At 40.5% G+C, this 13,776-nt stretch overlaps 1 protein-coding gene across 6 annotated transcripts in view; it reads left to right on the top strand.

The window, feature by feature from the left end:
* The window catches only part of LOC124169264 (zinc finger protein 608), a 111,313-nt gene that overhangs the window by 42,696 nt on the left and 54,841 nt on the right, over positions 1 to 13,776 (top strand). For all 6 annotated transcript variants that reach the window (XM_046547826.1, XM_046547825.1, XM_046547821.1 and 3 more), the window contains one exon: positions 8,651 to 10,434. In XM_046547826.1, coding sequence (XP_046403782.1) covers positions 8,761 to 10,434 — 1,674 coding nt within the window. In that variant the 5' untranslated portion in view covers positions 8,651 to 8,760. The remainder of the gene's footprint in view (positions 1 to 8,650; positions 10,435 to 13,776) is intronic.

Here is a 13,776-nt window from a genome sequence, read left to right as displayed (position 1 = left end):
CCGAAATGCTGTAGTAAACACGGATGTGACAATTGCATTCAGTTAGAAATATCGTGTCACTAATTATCGTTATTTTGATTTTTTTGGCGCTTATTTGGATACCTGTTTCACGTTAATGTAATTTGGCATATAATACGGGTTTATTTCTATATTTTGAAATGAAATGGAGTACTAATTAAGAGGCTTTTTTGACCCTACACCCTATCCTTCCCTGCTTTGAAGGGCGATTTTTTCACTCTCGGTCAATTTAATTTTAATTCCCTCTCACCGAATCGAAAAACTCGCTAATTGCTTTTACGAACCTGAGTTAGAATAAATACCCTAAGTAGATGAGTATGGAAATACGAATGGAAATTACTCGGAATTTTATTCAATTATATTTCCATCATTTACCTTTATGAAAAGAGTTTAGCTGGTGGTTATTAGCGGTAAAGATATCAGTGAAAACGATGTGTAACATAAAAAACGTGCTACCCCGCATTTTGTATTATTTTTCGATAATATATATTTTCCGAGATTTTTTTATCATAACTCCGTTCGGTAAACGTCAATTATTTTAAAGGAAAGTTGTTTTTCAAGTGTTAATTATTATGGATCCTAGGAATTATAACTTATTTACTTGGTACATAACCATGCCGTGCCTACAAAGCCTTTAGAAAAAGAATAGGTAATGAAGTGTTCTTTTATTTCGATTAAATTAAGTGTATTTAATTTTTTAAATAGCCTATATTTCCTATGAAACTATTTCTTCAGTTTCTTGCGATGAAATGAAATATTTGGGAACCCTCCCGATTCTTTGATTTTCTCAAATTTATCTGGAAAACTATTATACTGACATAATTCTATCACCATTCACGCAATTAAATTTAATTTTAATCTATAATGTGGGGTTGACGTTCTCGTAGACGTATAATATTATATTTTTCAGCCAGATTTTCTGTCTCATTTGATCCACGCGTCTAGCTTCGTGAAAGCAGCTAAAATAGAATTTATTATAATTACTTCGGATGGGTCTTCTGTGCTGCTATATTGATGATAGACTACCCTAGAATCATATTTTTGATAGTTAGGTTTTTAATCATTCGAAACGTTATATTTTAGGCTTCCCCATCGTAATTATCTGCTATCACTGTGATAATCTCACCGACTGCTCGCTAATAAATTAGCAGTTTAAGTTAAATACCGTTAAGTTTCCTTCTTCTGAGAGTCGGAAGTGGGTTGCACACCATTTTAGGAGATGTTTTTTTTCTTCCATTACTATTGGTTTGTTATTTTTCGCTCAAGATATTAAATATTCGACAGATAATGATCCTCCCAAACCCATCGACGGTCTAAACGAATTTTTAATTCTTTCTTAACGGAATGATTGAAAAGTGATCATGTTCTGCCATCAGTAACAGCTGCGTAATATTACTTGGGAGTCAGCCGCCTATATTTATAGATTGCTTGCTGGGCTAACGTATTTCTTTCACTGCGTGTTTATTTCAAGTATTTGGTCAAAAGAATATTTTTTTATTTCTCTCGACCATAATTTTTCACGTTTATTTGTGTCTTGGATATACAGTATTGGTCAGCGAATCGGGAGTATATGCACTTGAATCTTGTCACAGTTATTAGAGGAATATTTATGCCAGTATTGAACCCGCGTCGCATAGCATTCGCTTACTTCTTTGGGAACGACCGTTGTCAAGGAAAGCGTTTAAAAATAATAATATTTGATAGCTTATTTTTTTATTATCTTGTTTTCTTTCACCCCGGTGAGAAAATGTGATTACACAGTGTATCCTTTCACTGACAGTAAATCATTTTGCTGGCATGCTGTCGAACCCATAATCTCTGCCAATTTTATTTGGCAGGTACACCGTGGAGCCATTCCTGTACCGGCCAAGTCGCCAAGAGGGTTTGTGGGAACTTGGTTCCGAGAGTTTATTTCTCTGCAGCACCTGACTGACGGTTATTTTGTAGAGCGGATACGGATAGTCTCCATCAAAACCAAAATTCCTCTGATAATAATCTACTGGAGCCTTGGCTTCCTCTAGTGTCCATCCACATAGTTAATTGACTCTTTAATTAATGTTCCCTCCAGAATACTTTTTTTTCAAACTGTGATGATTCTAGCTTTTTTACCTTGCTGGGATAGTTCCAGATAATAATTTTTCATCACTTGGAGTATTAACAGCTGTATATAAGTTTAGTGCGGGTAGGCTCGTCTGGTTTCGCAATTCCAAAGATAATTAGTTTCTTAGCTGGGGTAGATGTAATCCTTCTATAATCTTATATCGATTGCTGGGATAGCAGAGTATTTCTTTCACAACCGTTCACGATTGTTTCAAAATTTCGGTAAATGAGTTGAGGATATATGTACTCGGTTCTTGTCACAGTGATCACCTTCCCTTTTTGAATTTTTCTTATAATATTAAGTAGGATTCAGTGAAATTCAGCCATAAAAAGCTATTTGTTAAGTTTTGTACAAAATGATATGTTCTTCCTTTCCAAAGTTGCCTTAGATATTTTTGAAACTTCCCTAACTAACTGTCGTATTTTTTTACCAAGCTTTATTTTCAATTTTCTCAGATGAAAAATGTATAGAAAATAAAATTCGTTCTACTGCGATCGGAATTGGATTATCGATTATATTTAACGCATCGGCCGTATAAAATCGTCGATCATTAAGTGAATCATGGCTTAAAAATATCTAAATAACGTACTCCTGGAAGGATATGACACCACCGTCTATCGGAAAAATTATCAAAAACTCAATGCTTTAGTCCCTGAAGCCCGTTTCTAGTTACTCACTTCGAATTTGGAGATATTTGTGGAATTATCATCGAAACGGAAGTACCTCAACGAAAGTGAATGTGAGATTCCAGAATACATTTTGATATCGCTCAGGAATAATTGTTGTTAAATTGTTTCCCTTAGGCATAGGGACGTGATCACCGTTCAATTCGTGTAATTTTCGTTAACGCAATCGATCACCAAGTGCCTGCCCGTGTGAGAATTTTAAACTAATTGTATCCTAAATACGTTCCGGATATGACGCTATTATTGAAATTGAATATTTACTAACTGGTCCCGAAATGTTATTTCCGTCTTTGTCGTAAATATTTGTAAATTTTGTAGAAATATGGGATAGTCATTAGCATCAGAACAATATCGCGACGGTATTTGAAGAGGATATATGAACTCATAAGTTACACCATTGTTATTTTGAATTCTTTAGGGAATGCTCAAGTGTTTTGTCTAATGTCTCGAGACTTATAATTCGTATTTCCGTATAATTCATGCAGTTTTCTTGGTGCAAAGGAAACGAAAATGGTGTTTGTATGTGAATCACTGGCAGAAGAAGAGTGTACTTGAATGACCTTCTGATACATCATTGTTTGTGTTTATAAAATGGGATATTTAAATTTCACTTGGTTCTATTAAATGTTTAAAAATGTGTGTTTATTCACGTGGGCATAGTAATTTATTAATTAGGCAAGGAAATCTTTCGATTCAAAGATAGCTGATTAAAATGGAATGGTGTGAGTATAGAATTATGAGGAAATACCATTTACCTGTCTCATAAACTTGAAACTTGAATTTTCGTGGGGGGAGTGATTTTGCATTGAAATGTCTTGAGGATGTAGGTATATGAGCGGATTCAGGGAATCTAATTGCGTGTTTACTCTGATAATTGTTGATATTTGGGTTATAAAAAAGAGGACTTCGATATGATGACGAAGTTTTTGCTCGAGGTATATTGCATTTATGTGTCAATCCTGAATCATTGGTAGCTAAACGTATAAAAGCGGGCAATCGTGTACTATTCCTCATATCTCTCCTGTCTCTCCAGACCACTTACAAGAATCGCTCATTAGAGAAAGCCAACAAGGTTTTATTTCTTGCGTTACTGTGGTGATTTCTTTCATCATAATTGTTTTCACTTCTCCAGGTTGGTTTAGGATCCTCATCATACTTATAAGTTCAATATTCCTCAGGTATGTACCTACGCTTATTGTGCACCAGATCGCAGGGTCGCAGCTAGGAATTGAGGTTTAATTAAACCCCCCTTAGGAATTAAAGGGGGTTTAGGTGCAACTAATACCGGGGTGTGTGAGGGTATGGAATACCCACCTGGATAAGCGGCAGGTGCGAAATTAATGAATGGCGGAATTTTAAGATAAATAGTTCAAAATGATGAGTTTTACGGCTTTCTGAGGGATATTTTATTACTCCTTACACTATTCTATTAGTAATATAAAGCCAATTAAGTAATTTGGATTAAACTTAAAAAATTCTCCGAGCTCTGGGGGTGGGGGTTTATCCCCCAAACAATCCCCCCCCTCGCTGCGCCACTGCCAGATCGTATTCAATCTTAAATGATTGTTCTATTTTTGTAACGTAAGAAAGTCGTTGGTTAGACGTCAAAATATGTATTTAGTCGAGAATGGGAGCGCAAGGGTGTTTTAGTTTAATAGTTTCAAGTTAATGATGAAATTTTACTAGTATATTTCCCAGGTAAACCGTGAGGTCATTCGTGTGCTAGCCGGAATCCCAAGAGGGCTTAATCGGAACTTGGTTCCAGAAGTTTCTTTTGTTGTAGCATCTGGTTGAAAGCATTTTATGTATAGCGGATTTTCAGTATCGAAAGAAATATTTCCCATGGCCATTGTCATTCAATAATATGTTCGATTGAATTTTTTTTTCATGAATCAACTAAACCATTGATAACATAATACTTGATAAACGTTTCTATGGTCCTCATAATTTTATAATCGCCATCTACTCTTAAGTTCGTAAGATAAACCACAAATATCCTCAACTGTTTTTTGTATACGGTTTAAGGATAGTACACGCAATCATAACGGGACAGAGAAAAAGGATCAGGATAAAGATTGAGTTGGAATATGAAGGATCATGGACTAGCTCTCCCACATATCTTGTGGTGAATGGTGTGTGGTGAAGAAATTCACCTGTCCGATCATCAGTTTATTGTCATTTAAAAAATACTAGATTTGTATACCTTAGAGAGAAGTCGTGCAGAGTTGAGATAATACCCAAACTTTTTATTTTGAAACTCTCCGTTATTGTAAATTGATATTCAAAATACCTTTCATCCACTCTCCCCTCAGGTTGGCGAAGTCACCTACTACCCCTAACTTAAAGCCTTCAATTTTTTTCAATATCAGTGTGTTTCCTTTCTGCATTTTTTAAAACGCTAGCGCCTTTATTATTTCATGCATGCTCCCGAGTGCTTGTGAGCAGGTCGTGTCGCTTCATGCTTCAAATTGCTGGTGTTCCCCTTGACCCGTCCGTTTTTATTTTGCCTCGAATGGTGGTTTTTGCTGGAGATCCGAATGGAGTTTGCAGCGGTAGTTAAAGTCCGAGACCTAATCGCGGGGATCTCCGTGCTATATTTTACGTGAAATCTTCTCGATCTTCCCGTTTTTCATGGCTACCGGTTCCGCTGCTATTGAATATTAATTAAATATTTATTTTGATGCCCCAACGTCCGAGAGGGTGGGCTGGTGGAAATTTGCATTTTAATACTCGCGCGATCACGTTCCCGGCGTAATTGCTCGCTACGTCTTTGGTGAGGTCGATTTACAGCCGTGTTATTCCGAGTTTGCAGTCCTAATGGTTAGCACTCAAAAGCGTAATAAGCGATCATTGCGCGAAGCTTTCGGGTAAGTGTATTTTTTCTCTCTCTCTCTCTCTCTCTTGGGAGGAGATAGATATCTCTTAAGTCCTTGGGGCAGTGGTCGTTAGTGCACCTAAAGGCGAGTACGCGTTTATGTGCGGGTCGCTGCTCTCAGCCGTCTGGAATTAAATTATTCTCGTCGTCTTATCCCGCCAACTGCTTCGTCTCGGTTCGAATTCCAGCCGTTCTGCTTGATGCGAGGCATGACCCTTTTAACCCGTCCCATTTAACCCTCTTAATTCGTTCATCCGTAAATTTTTCACGCTCGGGGAAGCAATCAATATCCCCCAAAATCCTTACCGATCCGATATTCATCGACCCTCGCCATCGCCGACCCATCGACCCTTTTGATGAACGAAAAAAATCTTTGAATATTATCGTTCTTGAACCAGTCAGCCCTTAAAATGATTATTTTTAATTGAATTATTTTTTTCCAAAAACGTGTAGTCGTTTGCTAGCCGTACATTACGTAATGTTTTTCCAAGCTCATTCGTTTCCTGGCAAGGCCCATTAGTGTGATTAAATCTCTTCAAATTTATTGGTTTCACTTGATGAATGACTAATAGAATATTCGTTTTACGGATCGTTGACTGTTTCTGGCAATCATGTATTATTGATGGTTAGAAAAGTATAATTTTCACTATTCCATATGCCGAATATGTGAGTAGAATGAATGAGATCAATGGTCCTTTGAAGGTTATCGGTTATTGGAAGACATTGGATTGATTAGCGAAAACAATCTTAATAATATTTAATTTCACAGTTGATATCCCCCGCCCTGTCCTTCCTAAAGACGATAAATATCAAAAGATTTGTTTTGAAGTTAAAACATCTGGGACTTCGTGTAATCTATCGCATCCATATCTCTTTTATGCAAGAGAAAAAGCTTAAAAGCTCCTTTAAAAAATTGGGAATAGCGAAAAAACACTCCCCGAATTAAAATTGGATACGTTCCTTAGACTTGTTTGTAAGACTTGGTCGCAAGTCGGAAATGGCTGATACATATGCTGGTTACAAATCATATGAAGGACGAAATCTAGCCCACGACGTTACTGAATGTGCTGACTGTGATGAACAAAACAGTAATTACTGACGTAAGTACGCTCTGTGAAGTGTTCCGTTCACTGACCGACGTAGATTCGCTTTGTGGAGTTTTCGCGTTCGATTTTTAGTTGATATAAACATAGAATAAATGTATAAAGTATAACTTCGTGATAGGAACTCGTTGCCGCATTATGCGTTCGATTGTCGTGCATTTTCAAGAAGAAATTTTGTGAGTTTTTGAAAACATTTTTTCTCATAATTTTGGCGTAACTCTCTATCGTAACAAGTCGTGTATGCTCTATAAATTCAGGAGAAAGACGGTAAATTAACTTCAGATACTGATTTTCCATCTTTCTATACCCCTCCTCTTTTAAAATAGTTGTCTTGTATTTTGACGAGATCATCTTATAAGCCAGCCTACATCCCTCGATAATGGTGTTCGTAGATTTAGCTACACGTCTTTCCCTGCGGCCGTAGCCTTCCCCCCTCACATTTGCCTCCAGTATCCAATCGACTCGGCTGCCAATCCTGCCGTGTGAGTGAGTGAGTTGGTTTCCGGCCACGGGGCGACTCCTGTTCGCCGCCAGCCAGTGGCCTAAAAAGCCACCACCAAGGCAAGCTCTCTTGCGGCTTCACCAAATTGGTTTCTCGCTCCTCCCATGTCTATCTCCCCCCAGGGATCCACTCACTCTCCTCTTCCCCCATCGGGTATCGCGAATTTCTGCACGTAAAACATTGTTGTCGTCGTGCTAGAGGTCTAAAACGGTCGCGGTCGCGGGGAAGTCGGCGTAACGAGAAGTGGTTTCGGAGCCTATGATACTACGTGCGAGAGCGGAAGGGTCCGTACGTGACGCCGATAACCCCACTTCCATTTTTCCCCATCCTCGTTAGATAATTCCTTTCCCCCCTCTTATGGTACCTCATGACGGATGTCTCATTTTTATCATGTGACGCTGTGGAAGCTTGACGCACGTTTTTTATGTCTTATACGTCGGGGAATTTGGTCGAGTACTGGGGTCTCGAAGAGTCAGTGAGGTGAGCATTGAAGTTTCATGTTGGGTCACAATAAGTTCATTTGATTCATACGTTATACAGTGAAGTTCGACGCTTTGAAATGAAAGGTGGTTTCAGGAAAGGAAACATTGCGACCCAATTGAAATGAAAGGTGGTTGTCTTTATCATTTCAATCGGGTCTCAATGTTTTTTCTCCGTTTATTAGTCACATTTTTCTTTTTGACATTGAACTAAAGAGAAGTTTTGATATTTCAAAGTCGTACTCCAGCTTCATTCCTTTTGCCCTCAAATTCTCATTTTAGTGGAGCCTGACTATACAAGTTTTGAAACTATTCGTTTTGCTGAGCTCTGTAGCATTGGTAAATGTGTAGTATTTTGTTCCACATTTTATTTAGTTTTCAAACACACTGTCACGAAATAAATGTGCACGGGGAAATGCTACTTAAAGTAATTTTTATTATTTGCTCTTTGCTTTTTCCTCTATTTTTTCGCAAATCGAAACATATTGAAGACGGTGTATATTAGTAATCCCTTGATCCTACGTAGTCCCTCAAAAGGATTTTTTTACCTCCGAACTGTAATGGCTTGGGTTGCTAATGTCCCAAGAATACCCATGTCAGTTGCTTTTCAGGTGTCGAATTACATTTTGGCTCTAGAGATCCAGAACTTCAGAAAAGGCGCATATAGCGAGCAATTGGTTCACATATCTAATGTATTGGTATTTTTTTAAGGTGAGGTGTGGCCATCGAAATAGTTCGTTGCCTTATAATTGGGCTGAGAGAGTAGTCGAAAAAGACAAATTATTGTACCTTAGTGCTTGAACGGCTCAGTAGATGGGTAGGTATATGAGTTGCTGTATTCCCTTTTGAGACCACGCCATGACACTGTTTATCATTGGCTTTGCAGGGGATAACTAACATGGTGGAGGCGTGCGGCGGTCCGTGCGGGCCTGGGCACCCCTGGCTGTCGGCGCGACTACCCGACGACGACGAGGCCGCCGCGCCACGGACCTTCGGATGGCTGCGCCAATGAGAGATAACCCGCTGGACCGAGCGAAGGGGGCGGACCCCAAGACGGAACCGACCTCCAACTTCGAGTACGACGACAATGAATGGGATATTGGGATCGGAGACCTCATCATAGACTTGGATGCGGACATAGAGAAGACCAACGAGCGGGGAGGCGGTGGAGGAGGCGGAGGCGGCGGTGGTGGTGTCAGTAGTAGTGCTGTAGGTGGTGTCGGAAGTGTTAACAACAGTGGTGTCAGTGCTAGTAGTGCTAGTGTGGGTGGTATCAGTGGTGGTGCGAGTGGTGCTGGTGTGACGGCGCGGCAACAGACTCAGCAACAGCATTACGGCGGGATGTCGACTGGAGCCACTAAGGGGGGTAGCAAGATGGCGACGGCCGCAGTCGAGCACTCGGCAACTGTGGACAAAGGCTTGAAAATGAAGATCAAGAGGACTAAGCCCGGAACGAAGACGTCCGAGGCGAAGCACGAGATCGTCAAGGCTCCTGGAGAAAGTGCCAACGCCGGAGTTGGTGGTACAGTCGTCGCAGGTGGAGTGGCGAACCCTATCCAGGGTTTGCAAAATGGAGATGACACAGTGAAGGTGTCAGGTAAGCATCCTCCCCCTTCATCGGCCCCTCCCCCCTCTTCCGGCTCCTCGTCCTCGTCTTCTGGGTCCTCTGGAAGTGGGAGTAGTGGCGGAGGTGGTAGCAAACGCGGTTCCAGTGGTCACAGGAGAGACAAGGCTCGGGACAAGCACACGGAGAAACCCCCCAGCAAGGGCAGTGGTGGTTCAGGTGGTGGTGGTGGTAGTATCGGTGCCCCGAACGGTAGCGTAGGTAGTACGGAGTTGAACGGCGTGACCACCGTCCCGTCCCCTGTAACGGTCCCGGTGTCCTCTCAGGGTCAAAATCAGGTGCAACACCAAGGAGGCGGTGGGTCTCAGCAGACGATACAGCAGAGCCAAGAGGGCCACCAAGTGTCGGCGACGAGTCAGGGTCCTCCGCAGCAGCAACAGGGTAACGTGCCTCCAGTGCAACAACACCAAATCCAACCCCAAATAGCGCAGACTCCGATGCCCGGCTCGGCCGGAGTCGGCTCGAGCGTGGTCGTTTCCACGGTGAGCGTGGCGAGTGCCGGTAACGCCAATTCTTCCGTGCCCCCGAACTCGCAATCTCACCAGCCTCACGCCCAAATGTCGCCCCAGATCCCCCAGTTGCAGCTGCAGACCCCTCAAAACCCACAGACTCAACAGCAGCAAGTAGCCCAGCAACACCAGCAAGTGCCGTATCCATCGGGAACGCCGGCCGACGTGCCGGGCGGTAGTGCTGGCGGCCCAGCGTCCGGGCCCAGTGTAGTCCCGGTGAAGGTGGAAGTAGTTGGTGGGAAGTCGTCGATGGGTAGCCCAGCGTCGTGCGGGGCCGTGACCTCGCCAGCGGCGGCCAAGTGTGAGGAAGGGGAGGTGACTGCTCCTGGTGGGGCCGCGGCGGGGGCGGCGTTGCCCGTGCCGGCCTCAGCGCCTTCGTCTTCCGCCGGGAACTCGGCGGGGAGTTCGGTCTCTTCGGTAGTGTCTTCGTCTGGTTCCCTGACCTCTGTCAGCACCACTGGCGGGAGTGTTTCCTCAGTGCCGGGCTCGACGTCTCCGCCTCCTGCGAAGAAAATGAAGACTTCAAATGAGCCCAAGGTGGGAAATTTACAGCAATATTGAGTCTTGAGCCCGTTCAATAGTTGTCTCCTAGAGTCTCTAAAAGCTAAAGCTGCGTCAGATATACTTATGTATTCAGGAAAGATTTCATATCGTCGGCCTTTGTGGTCTGCATTTCACGATACTTGACCTTTCATGGGCCATAGTCAAGCCTAGCAAGTACAGAATTTTCAGGTTCGTATTATTCAGGAAATCATACTGGAGGTTATACTTCACTGATAGCGTCTTAGCCGGTACGATTGTTGTCATTTATCCTCTGCTAGTCTTACATTTAACCCCATCCAATACCTAGACGCCAGCGACCAATCAAGTTCACTTTCGCAAAAGGTTTATTTTACCTTGGTAGAGAGAGAAAATACCTTGCACTAGTTCAAGCTTCTCGTGATAGCTCCCAGGACAGTTTCGAGCCCTCCAGGTTTGGTCTTGGAAATACTGTACTCTCTAGAAACCTTGGTTCTATGCAAGGTATGAGTATCGTGCGATTCTGGCTTGATATACGGTTACTATACAGTGCAATATAGGACTAGTAAACTGCAATAATAAGAGAAACGGTTTGGAACAGAATAAATAAATTTGATCTTCTGAGGCTCCCAGAATTGGGTGTCTAAAGCTTCCACAGCGTATCTGCTAATTCACATCCAATATATTTATGTATCTACCTGACTGAATGGCTGAAAAGTACTATTATTTAAAATTTCAATTTTGGAATTGACATTTTTTCCGATGAAAAACTTGGCCATACATTTCACATTTCCTGAGGAACCATGGGGATGGCGTAGGGTGTCCACGATAATAGTTTTTTAGGAAGACGCTAGGAGACTCCTTTACTGTTATACGGGCTTTAACATTTTGTTGTTAAGTTTTTTATATTTCTTCAATTATTCTGTAGTATTATTTTGGTAGTATGCCTGATCGATTTTAGTTAGATTTTCTCATTTCACTTTTGTAACTTGTATCGTATTGGCGTGATTATATTTGTCTATTTCAGCCCTTGATTTCAGTGTTGGAGAGAGGTGTCTAGTTCAATGATCGAAAATATTGCTGAAGGGAAACATAAGTTGTTAAGTGCACTCAAATCAGGGTGTGAAGTGGTATACAGTTGACGGATTTTTCTCAATGCAAAGTAGGTATCTGTAACGTGGCGTTTTGGTATGCATCGTTTTATGGTTTGTCAAACTAAGCACTCGTTCATCTTAATGGTACTGAAAATGAAATTCATTGAGCAAACTATAATTGAGCATAAGATTTCTTAGCGTGCATTATTAACGTGAAGTAAAGAGGAATAATTATTTATATTTTTAAAGTCATTTTCCTAGCCATCTTCCATTTTTTATGAAAATCCTTTTGGTCGAACTTAATCCAGATTTTTATATTTTTTGTAACTGAAAAGGTGTTTATTCTTGACTTAAATTGTTTTCTCACTTAGTTGCAGATACAATTTGTATAGTTGCAAAATAATCCCTTCAATCGATGCCAACATTTGGGCATTATTTTATTTATATTATAACAGGAATTTTACACATTTACTAAATTAATGCTGGGAGGAGTTTAGGGTAAAATGTAGGATCCCGTTTCTGGAACCAATTCGCCATTCACCAACCAATTATTTTAAAAATTTAATCACTATCCTCAACATATATGTTACTTCTAATGAATAAAATATGAAAGAATGCAAATTATTTTTTGAAAAGGAGGTAAATTTTTTAGCGTTAGTATTCGGGAAACTTTTTGAAATTTCAATTGTTTTAAGTCCTTATCATTAGAGAATGTTTTATTTATCAGAAAGATTTTCTTATCTTCCTTGATTTTTATACGAGACTTATCTTGAGTAATTTCTCGTAATCGTGTAAACCATATCTCTTTTCATGAATGCTATCGTGTTAATGATTACTGTCTAGTCTGCGAAATCACGTCGTATAACAGGTGTAGTTCTTATTATTCCGGTGCATTAGGCGTCTTTTCTTGCCCTGCGTTCGAGTTTCCAACAGGTTTGTATACGTATTGATTAAAATTTTTGGTAGATTCATTTTATTAGTGTATAACAATTATTGTAGATGTTTCTACGGTCGATAAAGTAGTTGAATTGTGGTAACATGTCATTTTGCCTGCTTTCATGTTTTATTTGTATCAAATGAAAACGTTTTCCTCCGTCTGTTGTATATATTTCTTCTGTACTCCATACGTTTATATTTTGTGAGTGTGGGAATGTTTTGAAGCCACGCAGTTAAATAACTTTTAATGATTTACCTACACATTTTGCTGAATAAGTGCCTAATTTATAGTTATTTGGCCATTATAGTTGTCATTGAATATCTAGCTGTAATAATTTTCTTGCTTTTATCAGTTTTTAACAAGATGGGCGGCTGTCCTTTATGATGTAAATATTTATTAAACGTTTGATTCAAGGAGAGGGATGTTATTTTATCTAAACGTTTTGCATTCACCTCGGTATCCTACGTGAGCTATTTCAGATCGCTGAATATCCTAGCGTATGACGTAGGGATACAAAACAAATTTTTCATATATCTTCATTAAGTACATCACGAGCTTGTGTGTAGTCATCGAGAAATTGCAACTTTCAAGTGTAACATATCGAGGGTTTCCCTTGTTATAGATCCATTTTGGAAATATGTAAAATGTTTTTAATATTACGCATTTTCTGTTTTGATGGTGATAGGGGAAAAAATGTGCGTTCTAAATTCTCAATCATCCATTTAATCTGAGTGTTTTATGCGAAGTAGCTGTCTTGCGAGGGCTTGATGACCTCCGCGTCATCCGCATGAACCATATTGCGGGCTTGAACTCGTTTCTCGTCGTGGGTCGTCGCTTTAGTCGGAATGCTATTGGGAGATTTCTCTTCGTCATTCCAAGCGCTCAACCGTTGCATTGTGGGATATGAGCGATCCATTCCCTTTCTTTAATCCCGAAAAATCTTCATCATTTGTGATTAACTGTATTGCTTTCGGCCAATCAATTTCGTTGGACTCGGCGTGTGAAACTCACTCCGGCTTCGCGGGATAATTGAGACTGATAAATGACCGCGCGCCACAAGATCGAAGTTGGATAAGACGTCTGATGAGTAATGCGCCCTGAGCTCCCACACACTAATGAGCGCTGTCGTTACGTTTGTGTTTTTATCGTGATTCCTTGCATACACTTTCGAATGTTGCTGAGCAACTTTCATTTTGACTTTTGATGAGAGGTAATTGTACTTTATTACATTATTGGTTCAATAATGTTGTGGCGCCTTAAAAGAGAGAAATTGGCCTTTCATCGCTGGCCTACCGAGTAATTAAATGAGCCGTAAATCTATAGGATTTT

Source organism: Ischnura elegans, chromosome 12 (assembly GCF_921293095.1).
Source record: "Ischnura elegans chromosome 12, ioIscEleg1.1, whole genome shotgun sequence".
NCBI classification, from domain to species: domain Eukaryota; kingdom Metazoa; phylum Arthropoda; class Insecta; order Odonata; family Coenagrionidae; genus Ischnura; species Ischnura elegans.
This window is presented reverse-complemented; position numbering and strand designations above follow the sequence as displayed.